The sequence below is a fragment of the Taurulus bubalis genome (genome assembly GCF_910589615.1).
Source record: "Taurulus bubalis genome assembly, chromosome: 7".
NCBI lineage: Eukaryota > Metazoa > Chordata > Actinopteri > Perciformes > Cottidae > Taurulus > Taurulus bubalis.
Window position 1 is genome coordinate 26,490,397 of NC_136595.1, and position 26,581 is coordinate 26,516,977.

The 26,581-nt window shown below is 44.5% G+C and overlaps 2 protein-coding genes across 2 annotated transcripts; one reads left to right on the plus strand and one right to left on the minus strand.

The window, feature by feature from the left end:
• Positions 1 to 412: 412 nt before the first annotated feature.
• On the minus strand, positions 413 to 6,443 carry paics (phosphoribosylaminoimidazole carboxylase, phosphoribosylaminoimidazole succinocarboxamide synthetase). Its single transcript, XM_079220644.1, has 9 exons — positions 6,326 to 6,443; positions 6,025 to 6,222; positions 4,574 to 4,752; positions 3,774 to 3,953; positions 3,571 to 3,684; positions 3,292 to 3,375; positions 1,743 to 1,923; positions 1,496 to 1,654; positions 413 to 692 (listed from the first exon to the last, which is right to left on the minus strand). The coding sequence occupies exons 1-9, from the start codon at positions 6,339 to 6,341 to the stop codon at positions 526 to 528; spliced, it is 1,278 nt and encodes a 425-aa protein (XP_079076770.1). The 5' UTR covers positions 6,342 to 6,443; the 3' UTR covers positions 413 to 525.
• Positions 6,444 to 6,929: 486 nt separating this feature from the next.
• On the plus strand, positions 6,930 to 19,995 carry ppat (phosphoribosyl pyrophosphate amidotransferase; the record flags this gene model as incomplete). The annotated part of the gene is made up of 11 exons (XM_079220643.1): positions 6,930 to 7,057; positions 13,552 to 13,618; positions 14,549 to 14,755; positions 16,124 to 16,236; positions 16,328 to 16,473; positions 16,591 to 16,663; positions 16,762 to 16,913; positions 17,649 to 17,776; positions 17,895 to 18,116; positions 18,945 to 19,065; positions 19,143 to 19,995. The coding sequence occupies 11 exons, from the start codon at positions 6,930 to 6,932 to the stop codon at positions 19,316 to 19,318; spliced, it is 1,533 nt and encodes a 510-aa protein (XP_079076769.1). The 3' UTR covers positions 19,319 to 19,995.
• Between the last annotated feature and the right edge of the window lie 6,586 nt (positions 19,996 to 26,581).

The following is a 26,581-nucleotide window of genomic DNA, read 5'->3' on the forward strand; positions in this document are numbered from 1 at the left end:
GGGTTTAGGGGAAAGGCATCAAAGTCTTTTTAGGTCTAAAGTTCAAATAAAATCCTAAGTTTGTGTTAAAACAAGTATTTAAGTAGCTGTAGCTTCAACACATTCAATCTTCTCTTCAAATCTAAATTTGAAGAGGCAAATAAGTGTGTGTAATATATTTATTTTGAAGTTAGTGTGCAGAACTAGACCGTTTCCACAGACATTCACTGCAGTAAAATCACAGGTGAAACTCATTTAGTTAACGATGCTCAGCGCCATAAGTTCCCCAATAAAAGAGTCAGAGACTCCAGGACCTGAAACTAGCTCAGTGAAGGAACGACCTCCTGCTGAAATATGTGCCGTGAAAAACAAACAGAAATGAGATGAAACGACCACAGCAGCTTTGAATTAGTTCCTATTTTTAATGGAATGATTTCTGTGTGTGAGAAAAGTACACGTCGATTATTATTTTTTTTTTTTTTTTTTTTTTTTTTAAAATGGTAAACAAAAAGACAGACGGGCTCAAACCGCCGGCCCCGAGGCGCCTCAGAGGCTGCAGGCCTGCAGCTTCTGGTCGGCCAGCTTGAGGGACACCCAGGTGTTGAGCATGGAGGCCCTCAGCCGGCTCCACACCAGGTGGTCGGTCAGCCCGAAGATCTGAGCGGCAAACTGAGCCGCGGCCTCCGGGGAGAGGATGGTGGAGCAGCCGAGACCTGGACCGGACCAGAGGAGGCGTTAGTCATACGTCAGGACACGACGCAAACATTAAGAAGGGTGCGTTAGTAAGAATAAACCGAAACGCATACACGGGTCATGTTACACATTATAAACAGGTCATGTCAGTCTTATGTTGATGGCCCTTTTGGACAACAGACTTCGTCAATATAAAATCTATAAATGTAATTAAAAATATATATATATATATATATACATATACATATACACACACACACACACATATACACTTTTGTTCAATTTTATAGAGATTTTTTTTTTTTAAATAGTTTTAGTTATATATAAAATCTATATACATATGCAATACAAAAAAATATATAACTTTATTATAATATAAAAAAGTAATTAAAAAATATAACAGCTAAATTGAAAAAAGTTGTGTGTATATATATATCTCTGAGAAGGATACTCCTTGCTTTCTTCTGTGCCCTCAGGAGTTTGCCAAATATGTTGCTTGCCACTGACAATCCTCGAGAGTTTATTCTGAGATCTTACAGTTCAGTACCAGGCAGGAAGTGGAGACGTTAAAAACACTCAATAATAGTTTCATACACCATTTTCTAACCCCCCACACTCAAAAAAGGCCACAAAGTTTCCCCAGAAGACAAAGTCATTTCTTTCAGGGAAGCGAGTCCAACACTGTGCCGAGGTGTTGGCTGCGTGTACGGATTTAGTTTTGTGTAATTAAATAAATTCCTCGGTCCTGGCAACACCTAAAAAAAAAAAAAACGTTAAACAACTCACATGTGGACCGATAAAATAAAACAAGTGTCGCTCTTACCGCTCGGCATGCGCAGGGACGACCAGACGTCCTGCGCCCCCCAGTCCGGCGTGAGCGGCGGGCAGTTGATGACGGGGTACGCCGTGTTCCCGGACATCACCGGGCCGAGGCCGTTGCTCCTGCCGGCCACGGCCACAAACACGGTGGGAACGCCGTCGCCTGAGGGCAAAGAGGCACGAGGGTATTTTAAGCCGACGTGGCGGGCGGAACTGGACCCTCGCGCTTTTTAAAAGAAGTCGACGCACACCTTCGTATTCGGCTTTGATGCGGAGCGTCTCATCCGGGCCCTTGTGTGCCGAGGTGACCCTCAGGATGCAGGGGACCCCGTAGGCGGTGCAGGCCTTCCGGATCTTTTCACAGTGAGCCAGGTCCGAGGTGGAGCCCATCAACACCACCACCCTGCCGCCGGCCGGGCGCTCCAGCAGCAGCTAGAGACGAGACACGGCAACGCGTTAGCCAAATGCAAGAAACACTCACAGCTGAGCCGGGGCCTCGAATAACTTTCGTCATACCCAAAAAGAGTGGAGCAGCAGAAAAGGAGAAAAAGGCCACGCTCAGGGGCGCCTTAAACATGCATTCTCTTTGGCCACCAGGGGGCGACTCCTCTAGTTGTATATGATTCATGTGTTAAAGCTGCATTCTCTCTCCTGACCGCCAGGGGGCGACTCCTCTGGTTTATAGAAGTCTATGATTCATGTGTTAAAGCTGCATTCTCTCTCTTGACCGCCAGGTGGTGACTCCTCTGGTTGTATAGAAGTCTATGATTCATGTGTTAAAGCTGCATTCTCCCTCATGGCCACCAGGGGGCGACTCCTCTGGTTGTATAGAAGTCTATGCTTTATGTTAAAGCTGCATTCTCTCTCTCCTGACCGCCAGGGGGCGACTCCTCTGGTTGTATAGAAGTCTATGATTCATGTGTTAAAGCTGCATTCTCTCTCATGGCCACCAGGGGGCGACTCCTCTGGTTGTATAGAAGTCTAGGATTCATGTGTTAAAGCTGCATTCTCTCTCATGGCCACCAGGGGGCGACTCCTCTGGTTGTATAGAAGTCTAGGATTCATGTGTTAAAGCTGCATTCTCTCTCCTGACTGCCAAGGGCGGCGACTCTGGTTGTATAAAAGTCTATGATTTAAGTGTTAAACCTGCATTCTTTGGCCACCAGGGGGCGACTCCTCTAGTTTTATAGAAGTCTATGATTCATGCATTAAAGCTGCATTCTCTCTCATGGCCACCAGGGGGCGACTCCTCTGGTTGTATAGAAGTCTATGATTCATGTGTTAAAGCTGCATTCTCTCTACCGACTTCTCTGGTTGTATAGAAGTATATGCTTCATGCATTGAAGCTGCATTCTCTCTACTGGCCACCAGGGGGAGACTCCTCTGGTTGTATAGAAGTCTATGCCGTATGTGTTAAAGCTGCATTCTCTTCTGACCACCAGGGGGTGAAAATTAACACTTTTCGGTTTGTGGCAGAAAAACAACTCCTTTACTCAAATCTCTCCGTTTAACATAATTTTGGACTTTTCGCTCTTAAGAGAATAAAAGGTGCAGTTTCTTCTTTCAAGACTTGCTTTGAGTTTGTAGAAACAAGACAAACGGAAAAAAGTAAATAAGAGATCCAGCACCAGGAGGAAGGAACGACTAACAACTTCTTAAAGGGTCTCAATGATTAAGCGAAAGAGAGCAACAAAGTTCAGATAACGATTAACAAGGAACTGTGTGTGCCTTTTAAAAAAAATGTTGATTAGAAGCAAACAAAAGCTTGTCCTGTTTACAGAAGCTTTGGGTTCGTTGTACCTTGACCCGCTCAGAGACCCACTCGAAGTTCCTCTTCACCGTCTGCATGGCCTCAGGGGTCACTTCTTTAAGATCGCGGTACACCTAGAAACAAGGGAATAAGAGGATTATTTCGGCTTTTATTTATATTTTTTAACCCTCCCGTTGTCTTGGGGACAAAATGACCCATCAACACACATACATATACACGGGTCAAAATGACGTGTTGATGGGTCATTTTGACCCCAAGACAAAGGGAGGGTTAAAAGAAGGGTCAGACACCAAAAGACGAGTCCTGACCTGCTTGTCCTTCTGCTGGCTCCGATCCCCAGCCGGCCACAGCCTCCACGAGTCGTTGTCGATCACGTCAGCGAGGACGATCTCTTGAGTCTTCACGTTCACCCCGAACTCGATCTACAAGCAAGGAAGAGGGTTCCTGAATCCTAACGCGTTCCCCCCCCATCAGGGCATCAAATGAACCAGCAGAGGGCGCCGCCGCGTACCTTCATGTCCACCAGCGTGCAGTTCTGCGTGGCCCAGGACCGCTCCAGGATCTCAAAGATGGCCACGGTGCTGCGATTCATGACGTCCACCTCGCACTGTCCGATGGCGAGGCCGGCCGGAGAGAACTTCGCCGCCAGCAGCTGCTCCTCCGACCACTGGGGGTCGTTGTTGGCGTCGTCCTATCGGAAAGAAGCGGGACAGACGGACACTTTGAGTCACGCGGCGGAACTGTCGGTTATTTTTTTTCAACCCATATTTTTGTGTGTTTTTGAACGTGTCCAGTAGTGAAGGAGAAGGCTGCAGCTCCTCCCTGGCAATGTACGTCCAATAAATAAATAAAAAGTGTTGTTTTGGCCACTGATTGTTGTCATAAGTGTCTGACAACATTATCGGGGGAAAAGAAAAACCTGCAGAGAAATAAAACCTCTTTAACTTCTGATTCCTGAGTCTCGCTCGAGAAGTCTCGTTCTAAAAACCTCTCGTTGCTGTCGCGTTGATAAATCTTGAAAATATTTTGGGTATTCCAACACAACAAACCGGCAATTCTCTCTGCAACCATCATCTTTCGGCAACAAGTTGCCTCTTGCTAGATTTCAGAAGGAGACTTCTCTTTGAGCACAATACCAAACGGACCGGTTTTAATTTCTCTGTCGGGTTCTGTCCACATTTTTAATACAGTGGCAAAAAAAAGAGCACTTTTCAAAATCGGACATATTGGCGACGAGGAGTTCCCGAGGGAATAAATTGCAGAAATACAGAAGTTGCTCTTTAAAAAAAAGGGCCCCGAGATCTCACTCACTTTAAAGAACATCTCCATCTTCAGAGGGGAGAAGCGGTAGCCTTCCTTGACGCCCGGATTCCTCTTGAGGAAGGACCCGGTGGCCACCCGGCGACACACCCACTCGATGGGGATCATCTCACAGCGGGTGGCGACGAACGCCGTGTCCGAGTGCCGCTTCACGAAGGCCGTCTTGATGCCTGGAGGAAGAAGAAGAAAAGGCCTCAGACATAAATCACACGGCGTCTAGAGAAATTAAATGGGTTGACCGTGTTGGTCACATTCTGGCAAATTACGCCAAGTCACCAGACCGCCGTGACGACGCTCACGAGTGGCATGTGGGTTGCACTTAAACCCAATTATCCTTTTTAAATTAAAGCGAGGAGGAGGGTTCATTTTGGAGCCTAAATGTTTAACGTGCGCCTCCATGAGACCAAAGTGATGAACGACTATTACAAATGTGAAATTGTTACATTAAAAAAAAAAAGTTGATTGTGTGTTCCGTGGAGTTGAAACTATCAGTTGACGGAAAATTAATTGGCAACTATTTTTGTTTCGGCAAATAAAATTAAAGTTATCTGGTTTCCAGCAGAGTATTTGCTGTTATCTTTGCCCTCTGCAATATTACATTTTTTAAATGTTTGTCGGACTAAACAAGCAATTTGCCAACGTGGGTTTTAACCTTTTAGAGTGAGCCTGATAATATTTTCTTTAAAAAAAAAAAAAATAAAAAAAAAAAATTGATTAGGAGGAAGAGAGACGGTTTAAAAACAACACATGTTGCATATTAGTTTCCAATGAGAAAGAACAAAAAAAAAAAAAAAAACCGCATCTACATTTTACCAGGCAGGATTTGGTAAAGATTGCAAGATGTCCACTACAAAGGACATATTATAAAAATATATATATTATTGAGGAGAAAAATATACAGAATCAGCTTTAATGGCCATGTAAGTTTGCACATACATGGAATTTGACTCTGGTTTCACTTTAGATGAGTTCTAATATCCCAATTATTTAAATTATGTAAAAGGAAATATATTAATTTAAAAACTTTTTTTTCCTTGTGAGTTTCAGTATTATTTTTTGTTTTACAATTTTCTGAAAAAAAAGAAAAGAAAAAAAAGGATACACCTACCAAACCACCTCACTAACCTCTAATCTCATTAGACTTTAAAACACTGATTATTGCTGTGATATTGTATTTTTCTGTAAACATTTTTTTGCAAATGAGCAAGTTGCGTGAGAGAGGGAGCGCTTACATAAATAAATACCATCAGCATTCATAATTATACCCTTCTGGCTTCAGCCCACAATGACAGTTTCTCAACATGAGGGAACGTTGCCTGAGGGGAGGAACGTTGCGACACACCTGCACCTGGCAGAGCTCTCCAGCCCGAGCCAGCAACTGGAATATTAATAATGCAAATATAGATATAGATATAGATGCATGCATCCCCTGCAGTGCTCACCAGCCTCCTGCAGCAGCTGGAACACGCTGCTCGCGGTTCTGTTGGCGATGGCCGCCTTGCCCTCCATCTGGTCTTTCCGCACCGCGTTGCCAGCCGTGATCTGGTCCTTGGACTGGACCAGAACCAGGCCGGGCTGGTCCGAGAGCTCGAAGATCTGCTTGGTTTTCCCCTCGGTGAGCTTCTGCCCGACGTTCAGTTCTGCAAAGACAACAACAACAATAAAATAAAAACACACAAAAAAAATATAAGGAACGGTCCAAAACGAGTCGCACATGTCCCGTGTGTTTTAAATGAGCTGTACCTGGTGTGGCGGCCATGTTGCTGCTCGGAGACTCACGACAACTCTGAAACACAAAAGTTAAACTTAACTTCGTGAAAAAACTAAACACACGCACACACAAAAAGTTGCGTGATGAGGCGACAGCGGGAGGCGCGCAGAGGAAGCAGAGAGAGACGGGAAGTGGGAGTCTGTCTTACGTGCTCTGGCAGCCAATCACTGCAGCGCGTTGCTGACCACGTGGTACGAAAGAGTGGGCGGAGACGAGATGCTCAAACTCCGAATATTTAGCCGAAGAAGAAGAACTTTCCCGGAGTTTGTCCACTGAACTAAACAACCCCCCATTTTATGTGTTTCTCCCGTGACAGGAATAAGTGATTGATTTAAAACAAACAGTCTGGACCGAATCGATTAATCAGACACAGATTGAACTCTCCTCGTGAGACACCACGTGGGGTTTGTGGCTCGTCTTTTTGTGCACGTGATGTCAGTTGCAGCGACTCATGTCGTTTAATTTTTTTTTTTGAAATTTAAGAAGAAGTCCACGCTTCCTGCTTGTCTCTTTCCACTCGCACGTGCTCGCAGGTACACGCACGAGCTTCTGAGCCCCGGACACTTGCGTGGCCGGATGGAGTTCGAGGCGTCCGGCATCGGGGAGGAGTGCGGGGTGTTCGGCTGCGTGGCCGCGGGAGAATGGCCCACGCAGCTGGAGGTCGCGCAGGTCCTGACGCTGGGGCTCGTGGCGATCCAGCACAGGTGAGTCGGTGCGTTCGCAAAGATCAAAGAACGTGTTTCCGGTCCGAGGAGTGGCAACATAGTTATTTATTTATATATATATTTGGGTTTATTTATCTTCCATAACTTGAGTTTTTCAGTCTAGTGGAAAGAAAACATTTATTTGTACCACTTTGTGTTTGGATTTCTCCTAAATTAAAATTACATAATGCCTCATTTGCATATTTAAACACAACATGTAGACGTGTAACACAATACATCCTCTTAGTGTCAGTGATGAAGTGGTGAAGTTTCATGTGTTCACCCTCTTCACCTGCAGAGTCTTCATCCACCAACCTTTACTCTTTCATTCCTACATAACCTCATTTATATTCCTTTTTAGGACTAAAAACATGGAGAAAAGTTATGTTTTTCATGTCTGTTGACAGTATTTTCTGATTCATGGAGTGACACAGAGAGATGTCATAATTCTCTCTGTCAAACCTTTGACTCTAATACGTCAACAACATGAAACAAGACTCTTGAACATGGCTTTATCCAACGTTCAGGTATGCACGTTAGCACATATTTGATCAAATAATGCGTCATTTGCAGATTTAAACACACAATTCAGAATCTTGTCATACAAAAAAAGTAATTTCCTGTAGCGGCTCCTCTTACAGTGTAAAAGGTTCTTGTTATTTGGGTTAAAATCCACATGTAACCCAGCAGGTCCCACGTGTGTGTGTGTGTGACAGAAGTGTGTGTGTGTGTGTTACATTCTGTGAAGAAAACAACGGCGAGCTCACAACTCGTTTGCTCCTCTGACTTGAAGCCGTTTGGTTTTTCAGCACGAAAATGTAACTTTAAAAAATAGCAACTCAAGACCTTGAACTTCAGTGAAAGTAGAAATACATAAAAAATGTGACTGAAGCGAAAGTAAAAATGTTTTGGCATCAAAAGGTACTTAAAGTAAAAGTACTCCGTATGCAGAATGACAAAGATGATGTTCATATTTATGATGGTTTATCGGTGGATTTATTGGGTGGATTAAGACTTTCCAGTCAATAAAGTTGGATCTTTTTCTATAAAAGTGTTCGTCGGAATCTGCCAAGAAACTAAAGCTGTCAGGCAAATGTAGTAAAAGTTAAAAAATATATAATATTGAATTAGTAAAAAGTATCTTAAAATGGAAGATACTACCTCAGAATTGTACTAAACACTTGAGTAAATGTACTTTGTTACACTGCATAAATGTCTTCATAAACTCAATGACTATATAATATACGTGTGTGTATATATATTATGCGTGTATATAATATAGAATAGTATTAGATTGCAAATAAACATTTATTTTATTTATCATTTAATCTGCTGATGAATTAATCATCTCCAATAAATTACATTTAAATCGACCGATTATCCAAATCACTAATTTAGTTTATTATCGTATGTGACTTTTATTTTTTTATTTTACTAAAATGATAATATATATATGATATGATATTAATCGACGACTGGTGGCGTCTTATCCTCTTCTGATTATTGACATTTCCCTTCAGAGTGCTTCTGGGTATTTTTCTTTTGTACTAATAACTTGGATCAATAGGCGTTACCTCTCTCTCCGCGGGCGGCGTGGGCGAGGCGATCGAACGCACTGAATTGATCTTCATGATCGGGATGTGATCTGGCTCTTCTTCTTTGCAGCGGGACGCCGCGTCATCGCAGCCGGCGTCCATCTTTTTGGCCGGCGTCTGGAGCGTGAGGTCTGGAGGCGGGAAATCTAATTATTATCTAATTATGTTATTTATACAGCACTTAAAAAAATTATCAGACGCTTTAAAAATCATAATAATCGTGAAAAACACACTTATGTTTTAAAAGTACCGTACAATTCGGGTTATAAGCCGCTTAAATATCGGTGTGGCTAATTTCTAAATTTAGCAGCCAGCTAGCAGCCAGCTAGCAGCAAGCTAGCACCAGATGCTGCCGGCTGCACTGTTTGAGTTCAAGTAAAACACACTGAAAATTCAGCACAAAAATAAAGTCTTATAAACTGTTGCTGGTTTATGAAATAAATACGACTTTTGTTTTATTTAGTAGATGCGCCTTTTAACCCATTTTACACATTTTAGATTTAGAGTTTCCTTCTCTCCTCTAATTGTTTCCTGCTGACAGGAGGAAACAATCGAATCCTTTTATATGTTAGACGTGATCTAATTATGAGCAACGTCGTGGGAAATCACAGGACTCGCCCCGTCGGACATTAAGAATAGGCTCCATGTCATGGGACGAGGGATTTCCCTTTAAAAGGTTTCAGACCTCGGTCCACAGCTTTCCTCTTCAGGCTTCTGTTCGCCGGATGGATTTCCTCTTTCTTCACCGGAGGATCAGACGAGCCTGAAAACAAACAAACAAACACTCAGTCACAGGCTTTTCTTTAATTAACAGACTTTCTACTCTCCTCCCAGTACATGCATTAAATATATATATATATATATTATAATAACTCTCTCCAGAAAAGATGGGCTTCATTCAACAAGATAACAATATCTAAAGTTGAGATTATTAAGTATATTCCAAAAATATTTTAAATGATGGAAAAAACTATTGTAATTTAAATACTATAATATTATGAAACTGTAGAATTGACATAAAATGCAGAATGTTTCTTTGCAATTTGGGGGAACCGAGCCGTTAAGGCCAGACTTTACTACTTATCCTCCATAACTCGTCTTCTTTCAGAATAGAGGAAATAAAACATTTATTTTACTACTTTGTCAGTTTTTTGCCTAAATTACCATTAGATAATATCTAATTTGCACACATTATCATCACATTTAGTAAACATTGTAATACAATAAATAATTGTCTTAATGTCAATAATCAACTAGGGGAGTTTCATGGAGATATCTATTAGTTCAAATAAATTCAACCAATTTTCCTTTTTAGTGTCTCCGTTTTCTTTCTTTTTAAAAGCCAGATTGGTGGAGTTTCGGGAGATTAAAGTGATTCAACATTTTAATTTGGTACGTTCTCTTCTGAAGACACAGGCGATAAATATATATAAAGTCCAAACGACGCTAAATGATATAATAAAAATAGAATATACAAACCAAATAACCACGTTGGACTCACTCATTAATCTGTGCTGCCGATCCAAACGAAGCTCCCCGACCGAGCGCAGCCTCTGCTGCTCCTCGTTTGGCGTGACGTCGAGGCCCATCGGCGAGACGGAATCGGAACTACACATTCGGTCCTCCGTGACTCCGCCCACCGTGACTCCGCCCACCGTGGCTCCGCCCACCGATCTCGCCATATTCATCTCCTCGCGGCCCTCGACCGTCTCGAGTCTCCCGGAGTCGGCGTGTTTGTCGGCGTCTTGCGGCGAGCCGTCGGCGGGGCGGTTCATGATGGCGTCCACCTCGTCGTAGAACCTCATGAGGCGCCTCGGGTCGGCGCCGTCGTCGCTCTTCCCTCGCTGCAGCGACCGGTAGAGGTACTTGAGGTTCTTGTACTTGGTGTGGCACTGCTTCCAGTCGCGTTCGATGCCCTGCTGCATCAGCCGGTTGGAGATCTGGACGAAGATGTCCCGCTTCCGGGTCGAGCTCTCCAGCTGCCGGCACACGCGCTCGTCGGCCCAGACCTGGATCAGCGCCCGCACCTCCTGGTCGCTCCAGTTCCGGCCCGTGTCCGACACCGTGACCACGTGGAACTGCTCGGCGCTGGACGGGTCCGTGAGCGGGAGATGGGCCTCTGGAGGGAGTGAGGTGTAGAGAGCAAGACCAGAAGAGATCGCATGAGCTGGACGCTGCACTCGGGACGGGTTACAGGACGGGTCCACCGGGCCCAGAGTGTCAGGAGACCCGTACAAAATGTCAAAATAGACACGCAACAGCCAGGAAGAGATGCAAAATGACTACAAAGGAACATTAAGCGACCATAAAGAGACACAAAACTACAAAGAAAAAGAGGCACAAAATGACCAGAGACCGTAAACTACAAAGAGATGCAAAATGACTACAAAAGGACCTCAAAGATGCAAAATGACCACAAAGCGACACACAAAACCACAATGGGACGCAAAAAGGCCACAAAGGGACACGCACAACCACAAAAGAACGCAAACTGACTACAAAGTCATGCAAAAAAGGGGACACACAACCACAAAGGGACGAACAATGACCACGAAGAGACACACAACAACTACAAAAGGACCTCAGAGACACTTGACTACAAAGTGATGCAAAATGACCACAAAGGGACACACAAAGCCACAATGGGATGCAAAATGACCACAAAGGGACACATAACAACTACAAAAGGACCTCAAAGAGACACTTGACTACAAAGTGATGCAAAATGACCACGAAGGGACACACAAAACCACAAAAGAACACAATCTCACCACAAAGGGACGCACAATGACCACAAAGGGACACACAACAACTACAAAAGGACCTCAAAGAGACACTTGACTACAAAGTGATGCAAAATGACCACAAAGGGACACACAAAGCCACAATGGGATGCAAAATGACCACAAAGGGACGCACAACAACTACAAAAGGACCTCAAAGAGACACTTGACTACAAAGAAATGCAAAATGACCACAGAAGAACACACACAACTACAAAGGGACACACAACTACAAAATAACACAATGACCACAAAGGGATGCAAAATGACCACAGAGGAACACACAAAACTACAAAGGGACACACAACGACTAAAAAAGGACCTCAAAGAGACACATGACTACAAAGTGATGCAAAATGACCACAAAGTATTTCTCAAAACTGCAAAGAAAACTACAAAGTGACCACAGAGGTCGCACTATTAGTCGGCGTCTCTCCCCATGCAGCGTACCTGCTCCTCTCCATTTGGCTTCCCCGTCTCCGTCCACCTCGTAGTCCTCACTGTTGTCGTCTGAAGATAAAAACCAGAGCAGAGACATTGAATCCTCTTTTCTCCCTGAAACGCTAAACTAAAAACCTATTTAGTTCCAGAACCTAAAAACGCACCGTCGTCAATTTCGATGACGACCTCGCTCTCCGAGGCCGGCGCCGGCAGCCTCCCCGCCGCGGCCGCCGCCCCCTCCCCGTCGTACAGCCTCCTCTGCATCTCCGTGCTCCCGTTCTCCAGCCCGCGGTCCAGCAGGATGGCTTCCACCTCGTCGAAGAACTTCATGTACTTCCCGGGGCCGCCGCCGCCGCCTCCGACGGCGTGCGCGCTCTTGGCGGTCTTGTAGTCGTACTTCAAGTTCTTGTACTTGGTCCGGCACTGCTTCCAGTTGCGCACGACCCCGAAGGTCCTCTGCATCTGCCGCGCCATCTCCTGGAAGATGGACTTGTTGCGCAGCGTGCACTTGAGGCGCTCGCGGACGCGGCGGTCGGCCCAGACGCACAGCAGCGCCCGCACCTCGTCGTCCGTCCAGTGGCGGCCGCCCTCCTCCACCACGGCGAAAGGAAGCGCCCGGTGGAGAAGACCCTTCATACCTGTGTGTGTGTGTGTGTGTGTGCAGAAAAGTTTAGTTTGTAAACAAAAGAAGAAACAAGTTGGAGCTTGACTTCTTTGTTTTATTATTACAAATAAGTTTAAGAAAATAAGTAACACAATGTTTTGTTGTGCAGGCAAAAGTTTTTCTGCTTTTAAAAAAAACCAGTTTGACTGATTTAGATGCTAAATTCTCGCCTTTACCTTCCTGCGTTGGGACTGAGGAAGAGTAGCCCCCTCTTTGATTGTCTTCCACCTCCTCCTCTTCCTCCTCCTGCTCTTCCTCCCAGCCCGCCGCCGCCGCCTCGTCTGGCTTCCTGCCCTGCAGGCCCAGGCTCCTGCACTTGTCCTGACACTCCCACCAGCCGCGCTCCACGCTGAGCCTCCTCAGACGCTCCGCGATGCACTCGAACGTGGCCCGGCTGTCGGCGGCGCGCTGGGCTCCCGCCTCGTCCCACGCCGACACCAGAGCCAGCACCTCGGCCTCCCCCCAGCGCCGGCCCCCCCCCGCCGAGCCGGCTCCCGCTCCGGCGGCCGCCTCGCTATCGCCTCCTCTTTGTCTCTTTGCTGCTCTCTGCTCCATGTTTCTGAGCTGACCTGGAAACGCTTTTTTCTTTTTTTTTTTTTTTCTTTCTTCTTCTCCCCAATCCCTCCGTCTCTGCCGCCCGGTTCCCTAGGCAACCAGGCGGCTAAGCCTGAAAGCAACGCCTCCATGCTGAATAGCAGCCTCACCACTGGCTTAAGCTGTGTGCCGAGGGGGCGGGGCCAAGCGGTAATCCGAGAAGCAGCTTGGTATTTGGCTGCTTCTCTGCAGCGGAGAAGCAGCCGCTTTTCTGTCTGTTGGGTTTTCTCTCTCTATGCTCCTCATTCCTGCTCCAAACAAACCAGTTCAGACCGCCTCGGGGATCGTTTCCAGTTCACACAATTCACAGTTTTGCTCTTGCAGAGCGTGCACAAAAAAACCTAATCACTCGCTTACTTTCACACTGGTGCAATTTAACTGGGATGAGATTTTTATTTGTTGTTTTCGTCCACTCAGGGGTCAGGAAAGTGCCGGGATCGTCACCAGTAACGGGGCCAGTCCGCCCACGTATGCGGCCCACAAGGTAACTGGGAGCTGACTGGGAGCTGACTGGGATCTCCCTTTTGCCCAGTTAGACTGAAGCTTAGTTCAAATACAGGGGAAAGGGTTTAGCTGCTTTCCATTTTAAATGTAGTATTTTACCATAATGGCTGCACTGGTTTCCCCTCTGACTCTTCTATATTAGTTATGGAGGTTTATAACACATTAAAAGCAAACTCATAATCATAATCAGAAGTGTTTATTTGTTATTTTAAGATGTTGAACATACGAGTAATTTGCATAACAATAAACATACATACAATTAAAACGATCAACGTAGTGCAATAAAAGATGCTTATGGTAAATAACAGATAACGGTACTTTAAAACTAGTATATAATTGTTATAAGCTATAATTAAGATTATAGTTATAAGTATTCAAATATGATTTATAACAAAAGCATTTAAATGTGACTTACGGTCAAGTTGTCGTACATCTTTATAATTGTCACTGTTCTGCAATAATCAGTGTTTTATAATTCTCAGTTTTAATACATTATATTATATTTATATAATGCATTATAATCACTGTTATAATGTGACTATAAGTATTAAGTATTGCAGTATAAGTATTGCAAATATGCAATAAAGCAAATGTAAAGAATTATGATTCTTGACCTCATCCGTCATAATAAAATGCTTTAAACGTACTTGTGTGGTTTTTGTTATGAAGCATTACGAATACAGGACGATGCTATAAGCGATATGACGCATAGGTAGGATCTTTTTTTTATGCAATAGACATGAAGTATTTTACTGAAGTTATTATAAAACAATTAAGTAATTAAACGTTATGTTGACACAGAATAACTTGTATAAGCACATCTGCTTACTGTAAACCCAAAATCCAACATTTTTGTCAATTTCTGCAGAGCCTGTGTCTGAAATCTATTTATTTATTTGTTATTTTGTAGGGAATGGGATTGGTGAGCACTGCTTTCGCGCCCGAGGCTCTTCTGAAGCTGCGCTATGGAAACCTCGGCATCTGTCACACGCGCTACTCCACCACCGGCATCTCGGAGCTGCAGAACTGCCAGCCCTTCGTGGTCGACACGCTGCACGGCAAGATCGCCGTGGCGCACAACGGAGAGCTGGTGAACGCCGACGCCCTGCGGAAGAAGGTGAGGACTGTGTGTGTGTGTGTGTGTGTGTGTGTGTGTGTGTGGTACGCGATTCCTTCAAAGACTAAGTGAGTGTTGGCTGAAGTGCCTCAAACCCTGGAAATTCAAAAAGAAATAAGCCTCCAGAACGTAAAAAACGATACTTGTGACACTTTTTAGCGGCTTAGCTAGTTAGCTAAAAGCTAGCCAACCAACTAGTATTATGCTAGCTAGCTAGCGTGCTGATTCCACCATGATCTCACGCTACAGTAGCAGAACAAGCTGCCGGGCTGTTGGCCCGTGTTACTTAAGCGTATAGCCGGACTTCACCGTTTTTTTTTTAAATGACCGTTCATGACCGCCATTTCCCTTTTTTAAATTAGCTTAGCGCTAATGCTAATTCGTAGCATCCTGACTAGAGTATAAACTCTTCTAAACATTTTTTAATTTACCGGGATCCATCAACAACACTCTTAAATGGCTAAATACAAACTGGATTATCAGGTTTTCAGCTGAGAAAAGCTGGGGTTTAGTTATTCTTTAATTAAAAACCAATCCCCCCCTAGGGGGGAAGACTGAGTGATTGTTATATAAAACTGTAAATCATAGCTTGTTTTATGGAAAAAAAAAGCCCCAAAGTGAAATATATGGTTTGGTTTGGAAAATGCAAATGTCACAGATGTGTGCAAATGTGCCCCAATGGAAATGTTGGAGTCCTCGCCTGAATGTTCTCTGTTCTAAACCCTCTCTAACTTTGTTCTGCTTCACTTTATCAAAGTCAACCTTTGCAGAGAGAATGTTCACATATTGAGCTATGATTTGGGTTGGAGAATGTTCACATATTGAGCTATGATTTGGGTTAGAGAATGTTCACATATTGTGTATGATTTGGGTTAGAGAATGTTCACATATTGTGTATGATTTGGGTTAGAGAATGTTCACATATTGAGCTATGATTTGGGTTAGAGAATGTTCACATATTGTGTTATGATTTGGGTTAGAGTTGGACCTTACAGCTGCATCATTTCAAAGAAATAATCATCCTGACAGTGATTTTATTCTTTTTATAGGCGGACCTGAAACCTTGTCATTGTTTTCTGTGTGTCATCTTCATTTACTCTTAACCAGTAACATACCAGTGTATATAGTGATTTTTACACATCTGAACAAAATCTCACAAGTCTACCTTTTTTTTATTATAACACCCAAAATGATTCAAACAGCCCTAGTGGTTGCAGAGATTCACCCTTTTTAGTTTGGGGATGCAAATTTCGAGGAAAGGGCCTAAAAATAGGTTGTTTTTCAAAAGGTTAAAACAATAAATAAAACATATGTACGTAGATGCACAATAGAGTGCATGAAGTAACCCGTTCTCCATGTGTTCTGCAGGTCATGCGGCACGGCGTGGGCCTCTCCACCAGCTCCGACAGCGAGCTCATCACGCAGCTGCTGGCGCTGACGCCGCCGATGGAGGAGCAGGACGCCCCGGACTGGGTCGCCAGGTCCGAGTCGAGATTTAACTCTGCGTAAAATGTATATGTATTTGTATCCTACGCTATTTAAATACCCGTTGTGTTTCTTTTTATATGGTAGAATAAAAAACCTGATGTCTGAGACGCCGACGTCGTACTCGCTGCTGGTGATGTTCAAAGACGTGATCTACGCCGTGCGCGACCCGTACGGGAACCGGCCCCTCTGCATCGGGCGCATCGTCCCCGTCTCCAAGATGCACAGTTCAGGTACGTCTGACTTCTACCTGCTTCGAAATACCGGAGCTTATCGGGCGCTCGGGCCACAGCTTGTAAGCTGCCGGAGGATTAACGTCGTTCTTTGTCTCGTTGTTTTTTTGGGGTCAGGAGCCGGAGAGGAGGACACGGAGGGCTGGGTCGTGTCGTCAGAGTCCTGCAGCTTCCAGTCCATCGGCGCCAAGTCGGTTTTCTTTTAAACCACATGAGTCATATCTGCATTGCGAGTGATGCATTGTGGGTATTGATTCAGCCGCTTCCACGTCCCTCCCTGGTTCCCAGGTACTACAGAGAGGTCTTGCCGGGGGAGATCGTCCAGATATCGCAGCACGGCGTGAAGTCCCTGAGCGTCGTGCCGCGGCCCGAGGGCGACCTGCCGGCCTTCTGCATCTTCGAATACGTCTACTTCGCCCGACCGGACTCCATCTTTGAAGGTTAGAGACTGTTTGATCCTAAACGGAGAATTATTAATCATAATTTAACCTTAAAAAAAACTGAAAAATAAAGTGCTTTCAAAGCGAGGCAACGGTACAACGGAAGAAACGATAAAATCAATCTATACTATAAGAACAAACTAAGGAATATCTTCTTTTTTTAAATACAATATAAATAAATAATACATTCATTATTAACAGGGTGCTTATGGTCATGGAAAAATGGTTATTTCCAGGCCTGGAAAAGTCCTTGAAAAAAATAAAATCCCAAACGTTTAGTAAAAGTCGTGTAAATGTGTTATATTCATGTGTTCATGTAAATGTGTTATATTCATGTGTTCATGTCGTTCATTCACGCTGAGTTTGAAATAATGAATATGCTTTTAAAAGAAAAACGCTCAAAATATAAGCAGGCATACATACAGGCATCTATATACATGTTTATTATTTTAATCAAACTATTGTCTCATTCATTTGTGTCATTTAAGGTTTACTGTATGCTTTGTGTTCTCATTGTTAGTTTAAATACGACATTTACTCACTTTTTACTGTTTACACCCAGATTTCACTAAATGTTTGTCATGGACATTTGGTTTAAAGTCATGGACATTTTTTGAAAACTCATGGAAACTTGGTTTAAAGTCATGAAAAAGTCATGAAATCCATTGTTCAGAGTGTGTATGAACCCTGTGCTCAGCAGTTAAATGATAAATGCATTGCTGAATGCCGCTGCAGGCCAGATGGTCTACACCGTGCGGCAGCGCTGCGGCCGGCAGTTGGCCATCGAGGCGCCGACGGACGCCGACGTGGTGAGCACCGTGCCGGAGTCGGCGACGCCCGCTGCCCTGGGATACGCCCAGCAGGTCGGTACACAGCGCCACACAAACCTCCGGCACACGCCGACCACCTGATGGGCCTCACACTCTCTCTCTCTCTCTCTCTCTCTCTCCCTCCCTCTCTCTCTCTCTCTCTCTCTCTCAGTCCGGGCTGCCGTACATCGAGGTTCTGTGTAAGAACCGCTACGTCGGCAGAACCTTCATCCAGCCAAACACCCGCCTGAGGCAGCTGGGCGTGGCCAAGAAGTTCGGGGCCTTGACGGACAACTTCGCCGGGAAGCGAGTGGTGCTGGTGGACGACTCCATCGTCAGGGGCAACACCATCTCGCCCATCATAAAGCTGCTGAAGGAAGCCGGCGCCACCGAGGTTCGTTAAAGAAGAGACGCGGCAGATTGGGCAAAAAACACACAATTACATGTACTTTTTGTTTTTGTCTAATATAATAACCGGTGTAATAAGTTCCCTCAACATTATTATTTTTCAGCAGTAATTCTAGTGATTCTCATGTGACAAAAAAAGGAAATGTGTACACCTGTAACCCCGAGTCTACCGTGTTAAAATGGTTACTAAGGATGGGTTAAATGCAGAGAATAATTTCCCCACTGTGGGATTAATGAAGGATTAAAAAAAAAGAAATTTCCCCGCGCCCCTCCTGTAATACCTCCACGCCCCACTAGAGGGTCGCGCCCCACAGTTGTGTTTTATTTAAAAAAATCAAGATAAAACACTTTTATTGTGACCAGCTCAAGACACACCTGTGTAATAAACTATGTCGCATCGGTCTAGACGGATTATTATTATTATTATTATTATTATTATTATTATTATAATAGGAAAAGAGCCGACTAACACTGATTTTTACCAATTTTGTGAACAGAATTTTTGAGCGAAAAAAGCCATTTGTGGGCTTAGAAAAAGTCTTAAATCTGTTATTTCGTGAAAAATATGAGCGAAAGAAATCCTGGACAATTTTTATATATACTCATTTTTTATTTGATTTTATATTTATAGTTTATATTTTAAGAGTTTTGGGCATTTTGGAGCTTCAGGATATCTTCCAGAATTATGTGAATGATGTTATTATTAGAGCTTCAGCCTCAATCACCATTGTTTTGAATTGTAATTCAATGAAAATCTTCCCGATTGCCACTTAAAAAAAGTAAAAATCAGTATTTTGTGGGTTCTCCTCTCCAGGTGCACATCCGGGTCGCCTCTCCGCCGATCCGGTTCCCGTGCTACATGGGCATCAACATTCCCACCAAGGAGGAGCTCATCGCCAACAAGCCGGAGTTCCAGGACATCGCCGGATACATCGGTCAGTACCGACGCGTTGGAGACGTGGCGGTTATTGTGCCGCTGGATTTAAAAACAACTCTCTAAACTGTGGCGCAGGTGCAGCCAGTGTGAAGTACCTGACCGTGGAGGGGCTGGTGTCCGCCGTGCAGGAGGGCGTGGCCTCGCTGCAGCAGAGGGAGGAGCTCATCGGCTCCAGCAACAAGTCCAGCAAGAAGGTGGGCCACTGCACCGCCTGCCTGACCGGGAAGTACCCAGTGGAGCTGGAGTGGTAACCCCAGCCCTTCTGCCAAGGAAGCGCTGGGAGACGGGTCAAATACACAGAGGGTGGATATCCTGCTGGTCCTTTCACTTAGAGAGAGTGGAGATGTTTAGAAGTGAGGTCTTCTGCCGAGTCGGGTTTATTTCTTTGTTTAGAAACCTGAAATGATCTATCGGTTTAAGATGCATTTAGAATATCTTCACTTTATCTTGATGTTGAACTGAAGCACACCAGACTCCATTCACTAAAACACTGATTTTACAGCTTCAAATAAATAAACTGATATTCTTTCATCACTTTGCTCCTTCTGCTGCAGTAAAACTCTGCAGAAGAAGCTCATCCAGACTCTTCTAACCATCACTATTCTCCTTTAGGTTGTAAATGTCACTTCTCATAACATCCAGTGTTCGTCTGTTCACTTCATCCTGAGGTCACTGCTGTGATGCACACCGATGCTTATTGTTTTAGGGTCACTTTGTAAATGTATTATCAGATTTCACATTTCACGGAGCCGTAGATATTATTTACCGTGTCAGAGGCTCGGGACCAAAAAGTTGTGTTTTATTTTCCTTATCAAGTTTACTTTTCTACCTTCGACCTAAAATAAAAGGTCTCTTTTGTTGCTTTTGTTTTCTTAACTTTAAAACATGCATGAATATAATGGAAATGTTGAATAATAAACAGAATAACTGCAAACAAGTACTTGACCTCTTTTTATTTACTGTATTTTGACATTTTTATTATTACATAAATATATATATATGAATAAATCATGAGTCTGTATGTACTTAGATAATTATGTTAAAACTGGAGAATGAAACCACAATCTCATCGAAAGATTAAAAACATCCGAACTGAAACACGTTTGGATTGAAAACATCGACGAAACTTCCACTTCACCATTTTCTGAAAAAAAAAAAAAAAGTTAAAGATAATGAAAAACATTTAATGCTCGAAGTTCTGAAAACAAAGTGCACATCATGATTCATTCTAGTCACCTGGGGGAGAGGCGTCTGACGTCTAGTGAACTTCCTGTTGGATGAAGCATAATGAGGACATTAGTATTAAAACACTTCAGCCCCAAAACTACCTTTTGTATCTCTGTTCCTCTCCAGACTGAATACAGTGTCTTAAAGGGCCAGTGTCGCATTTAGGGGAAATGAACATTTTGTTTATATCAGTGTGTAATCACCTGAAACTAACTGTTCTCGTTAGCTGAGAATGAGCTTCAGAGTCCACCGTGTTTCTACGGGAGCCCAGAAGGGACAAACCTAACACCGGCTCCAGAGAGCCTTTTTTTACATGTTCGGTTCCCTGAAGGCCACCGTAGCTCTTAGTCAACGAGTCCACTAAGCAATCATTTTAGGTCCAAGAGTCGACTAAGATTCCTTCAGTCATTCAAGATGAGAATAAAAAAAATAAAAATATATATATATATATATCATCTCAGATAAACACGTTTTAATTTTTTATTTTATTTTTCCCCTCATTGGTCCGTTTCCTGCTTGTTAGACCGCGTCATACGACACATGCGGAAGCAGCTGATCATTATTTTACCGAAAAAAACCACATTTATTTTGACTGAATATGCTTCCTAACATGCCAATGCTTTTTTGTATTGTGTTTATTGTTGCAGATTTCGATGCTTTCGGTCTTAATCTTTCTAAAAAGGTGCACTATTAGTCTGTGGGTTGTCGTTACGGCACTGAACAATACTTTAAAAAAAAAAACTTGGAGAGCTCTCGAGGACTCCTTTTTGATACACCTTGCTCATTTATTTTTTTGGCAGATATACATTTTTTCCTCAAAAAATACATACAATACGCACAAGTATTGGAATTAATTTGGGGTTCCTACGACGACTCAAACACAGGAAAAAAGAGGTCTAGACGTGTTAGGATGGTTAAATACTAAGGATGGGTTAAATGCATAAAATAATTTCCCCACTGTGAGATTAAAAAAAAATAATAAAAACCCCCGCGTCCCACCTGTAATACCTCCGTGCCCCACTAGAGGGTCGCGCCCCACAGTTGGAGAACCACTGGGGTTGAGCAACTTATTTACAAAATAAGTTTTCCTTTAATGTCAAGGACACAAAGAAAGAGTCCCGGAGGTTAAAGAGGAGGCTCACCCATCCCAGAAAAATCGGCTGCAGACGCGTTGCCGCGCCGACTCATCCAGGCGTCCTGATCCGCTGCGCGCTGCTGGGGGCTGAACCTCGGAAACACGCCGGGTTTGCCGGCGCTGTAGGAGAGGCCGCAGTCGGCCGGAGAGAGGAGGCGCCTCAGCATCTCCTTCCCGTGGCGCTGGGAGCCGGGGGAGGACGGGCAGCGCTCGTCCCTGTAGCGCTTGGACCGGTTGTCGCCGTCCCGGTCCAACTCCCTGTGGCGTTTCCTCAGGAGGGAGCGGTGGGGCGACAGGGCGAGCGCCGCCAGGGACGAGGACGAGGAGGAGGAGGAAGAGGAAGAGGGCCCTCTGCTGGCCTCGGAGCTTCTCGCACAGAGGCGGCAGGGGTGCCGGTTGAAGAAGGAGGATTTGCTCTGGCACACAAACTTGTGGTAGAGCTTCAGAAAGTCCTCGTCGAGCTTCTTCGGGGAGTCGGAGACGCGGATCGACGGCAAGGCGGAGTCGAAGGAAAGGTGCCGGCGACCTGCCGGTGCCGCCGCCGGCGACCGAGGCGAGCGCAGCCGTGGGCTGAGGGAGGGATGGCCGTCCTGAGGGCGGAGCATCCTCAGCGGCACAGCCGGCTTGTGCGGAGGGGTGGAGATCAATCGGGGCCTCGAAGGCTCTCTGGAGGACCTTTCCCCAGAATACGTGTCCGTGCTTCTGGGGAAGCCGTGAGGATATCTACTGAGGCTGGTGTCCATCTTCATCATCATCCTCCTCCTCCTCCTCGCATGCGAGGGACTCGGCCTCACCGGCGAGCCGTAGACGTCCGGTCTCTCTTCGGCGGTTTCCGATGCATACGCGGGGCGGAGCTCCGCCTGCAGCGAGCGTGGAAGCGAAAGCCTCCTGGACCCGGAAGACGGGTCTGCGGGCGCTTCGGCGGCGGGGCGGCGAGGTCGCGAGGGACTGACGGTGCACGGGGAGGACCGGTCTCCCAGCCGGGACGCCTCGGACACGGTGAAGGTCTCGTTCAGCCAGCTCTCGCTTGGCATATAGGTCTCGGAGGGGCCAGATAAGTCCATGATGAGGATCGGCCGGCGCTGGGGCCGATCCCAACGCGCCCTCCTCTGCTGCTGCACATGGTTCAGGGTCCTGAAGGGAGACTGCTGCTCCTGCACATGGTTCAGGGTCCTAAAGGGAGACTGCTGCTCCTGCACATGGTTCAGGGTCCTAAAGGGAGACTGCTGCTCCTGCACATGGTTCAGGGTCCTAAAGGGAGACTGCTGCTCCTGCACATGGTTCAGGGTCCTAAAGGGAGACTGCTGCTGCTGCACATGGTTCCCCATCCTCAAGGGAGACTGCTGCTGCTCCTGCACATGGTTCAGGGTCCTAAAGGGAGACTGCTGCTGCTGCACATGGTTCCCCATCCTCAAGGGAGACTGCTGCTGTTGCACATGGTTCAGGGTCCTAAAGGGAGACTGCTGCTGCTCCTGCACATGGTTCAGGGTCCTAAAGGGAGACTGCTGCTGCTCCTGCTCATGGTTCAGGGTCCTAAAGGGAGACTGCTGCTGCTCCTGCACATGGTTCAGGGTCCTAAAGGGAGACTGCTGCTGCTGCACATGGTTCAGGGTCCTAAAGGGAGAATTCTGCTGCTGCAAGGGCGATCGAGGGTAGGTCTCAGCCCTGGTGAACTGCTTCTTTACGGGGCTGTTTCTGGTCTCCTCCTGGTCCTCCTCGTCCTGCTCCTCGTCTTCCTCCTCTTCCTGGTCCTCCTCTTCCTGGTCCTCCTCTTCCTTTTCTTCTTCCGACGGCATCTGGCTGGTGTCGTTTTCCAGGTTCCCGCCGGCGTATCTCAGAGGGACGACGAAGGTGTTGCAGAGGCCGCTCCGGCCCGTCTGCCGTCGCCACCGCCGGTACCTCCTCAGCACCGAGCCGGCGGCCTCGGACACGTGCCGCCGGCGCCACGCCCGCCCTATCCGGCCGATCATGTCGGGGTAGAGCTCCACCAGAGAGCTGCCGTGGCTCCTCAGGCTCAGTTCCAGGACCCCGTCTTGGTCCTCGGGCTGGACCTCCATCACAGAAATGTTCCTGGGACTCTCGTCCAATGAGATCACGGTGACGCCGGTGGAGTTGTTCCTGGACGACCCTGAAGAGGAGAAGAACGTCACATTTTAATATCCCATACTTTTACAACCTTCGCTCTCTGTAGATTCTTTCAGATCATATTTGACATCTAGATATAAATAGCTGGATGTTTATTATGTAAATAAATACACCTTTATTTATTTAATAAGAACAATATCATTAATATATATTTTGTTACTGATTATATTAATCAAAATAAATGATTATATTGTAATATTAAAATGAATTAATAATAGGAGTATTATTAATACAGTAATAATAATATTACTGTATTACATTATAAATTAATATTATTTATAATAATGTATTAAATATATATATATATATATATAAAAAATAGTATTATGAATTATATACAATAATATTATGAATTATAAATACTAGTATTTATTATTAATAATAACTAGTATTTATTATAATAATATCTAATATTGTAAATCTAAATAACTGAATATTCAACCTGTACACACACACATGTATGAACACAAATATTTATATATCATATATCTTATTATGTAAAATAGTAAAGAAAAGAAGAAAAAAAATAGCAAAAAGAAGTAGCAGAAGAGATGTTCATATTTGAGTATTTATGGGACTGGAACAGAGATCTAAACTAAACCGACTTTGACGACATACTTCCTGCTTTGCGTTTGACAACAATCCCGTTTCTTCCCTTGTTCCCCTTGTGGTGATGAAGGTCGGTGCTCTGACCGAGCTCCTCTGCAGGCAGCTGGGAGCCCGACACACACGTCTCATGGTTGCTGCCTTCTTCATACATGAAGTCCAGCTGTTTGAATGAAACCGTAGTGAGTTCATGACCCTCGGGATATTCAAGGCACAGCTGTTGAAATCACACCATGCATTTACCTGAGAGTCTCTCGTGACGTCCGGGGCCGTGGCGGAGGAAACCTCTAAGGAATCATAATTAATAATAAATATACATATTATAATCCCCGTGTACTGATGTTCTGGTATTTGGTTATGGATACTTACCTCGTATTGATTCCTCTCTTAAATCCGTCAGGCTCTGAGGAGACATGCGTTCCATTAATAATCACTGAACATATATTTAATATCTCAATTTACTGACGACGCGCAGTCCATAAAACATATTCCTATATCAGTATTTCTGGAAGAAAAAAAAAGCAGCAAGCAGCTGTGAATTGAGAAACAAATAAAGTAAAAATCTTAAAGTGTGTATTTGTGCATAAATAAATGTTATATTCAGGCTGTTTGTGTTTACATTATTGAAATCAGTTGATGTAACTTTTATAAATATTTTAAAAAGTGTGACACACCCCTCTAAATCCTGTCATGTGTATTTTGTGTTATGTTGTGTGTTGCGTGTTGTGTGTTATGTTACGTTGTGTGTCATGTCTTCTTTTAGAAGAAACTCAGAGTGCCACAGAACCAATGTATAGTAAAACAAAATAAAAACTGTTAAAACATGGTTGTGTTGCGTGTCGTGTTGCGTGTCGTGTTGTGTGTCGTGTTGTGTGTCGTGTTGCGTGTCGTGTTGTGTGTCGTGTTGTGTGTCGTGTTGTGTGTCGTGTGTTTCTTCACACCTTTGACTCCAGCTTGCTGATCTCTGCTTTGGACCGCTTCATGTAACGTTCAAGTGCTTCATCGTGCAAAGAGTTCGGAAAGAAGAGTTGCACAATGAGACCAAACACATGACAAATCACTGACAGTGAATTTAAATATATAAATATATATATTTTTTTTTCACAGTAAGGTTTCATGCAAAAATGGCAGAAAAGGCCAATTTCAGCCTCTGAAATATAATTAAAAAATGTATATTTATTAAGCACCTTTAAACAATAAATGTATAAAAAGACATAAAAGTGCATGGTAGGAATGGGAGGAAATACAACACTGAAAAACAATATCAAAATAGAGGGCAAAAAGACAATAAAGCCTAGGAAACAAAATATGCTCGCATTAATAAAAAGCTTTTTATTTGTATAAAAATAGACGTACTGATTCAAAGGTTAAGTATCAAGATGTCCTGCTTTTCTGTTATTTAAACATATTATAATTAATGTATTTGTTGTCCAACAGTCTGAAGAAACCGGGATTTCCCATAATTAACCCTGAATTGCTGTGTCTACGGTGTATAGAGCAAACATGCAAGTCGCTTCGGATAAAAGCGTCAGCTAAATGTAATGTAAATAATGACTTGAAGGTGAACCTGAGCTCTCGCTGCAGCCCTCATCTACTGATGTTAAAGGACCTGACGCTCCTACTCACTGCGCATGGAGGTGCGGTGCAGGTCCACCTCCAGCCCTCCGGCCTGGTCCTGCAGCTTGGAGTACTGGTGAAAGCAAACACAGCAAAGTTACGCAGCAAACGTCGTATGTCATAGTGAAAGTCGATTTAAACTGAATCCTCATCAACGCACCTTCTCTATGATCCGCTCCAGCGAGCTTTTGTAGCGGGAGCCATTAGCAGACAGACGCGTGTTAAATATATCGTCCATTTTGCTCCTAAAAGCACGTTAATGGAGAAGTTTGAACGTGTAGCGCGAGCTACAAAACCAACGACGCTCTTTGGTTTCAAATTGTTCCTCGGGACCGGTGATTGGTCAGGGTGGCCTTCACTGTCGCTCGGAAATCAAGCTTTCCAAACTAGCGCTTCGTTTGAAAAGTCGAATAAACCTAGGATGGTTTCGATTTATTTTTCTTCAAATATGTTCCACATAAGTAATCAATAACATGGCGGAGGGATTTTGTTGACTTGTCAACATGTCTTTTGGTATGAATAGTGTTGCTTTTTATGGCTAATCACGATAAGTCAGATCCTCGCGCCGGAGATGACCGACTGTAACGGAAGCGTTTGAAATAGCCATCAGTGTTGACGTCATCTTCACGCGACAAAACAGGAACATGTTTCCGCCTCTTCCATCCAAAACAAAAACCAAGTCGTCTGACTTGAACGTCACATAAATGAGTTGTTGTTGTTGTTTTGTACCGAGGTGACACTAACAGAGAATGAGCGGGTGTTCCGTGAACGTCTCATCGTCAGC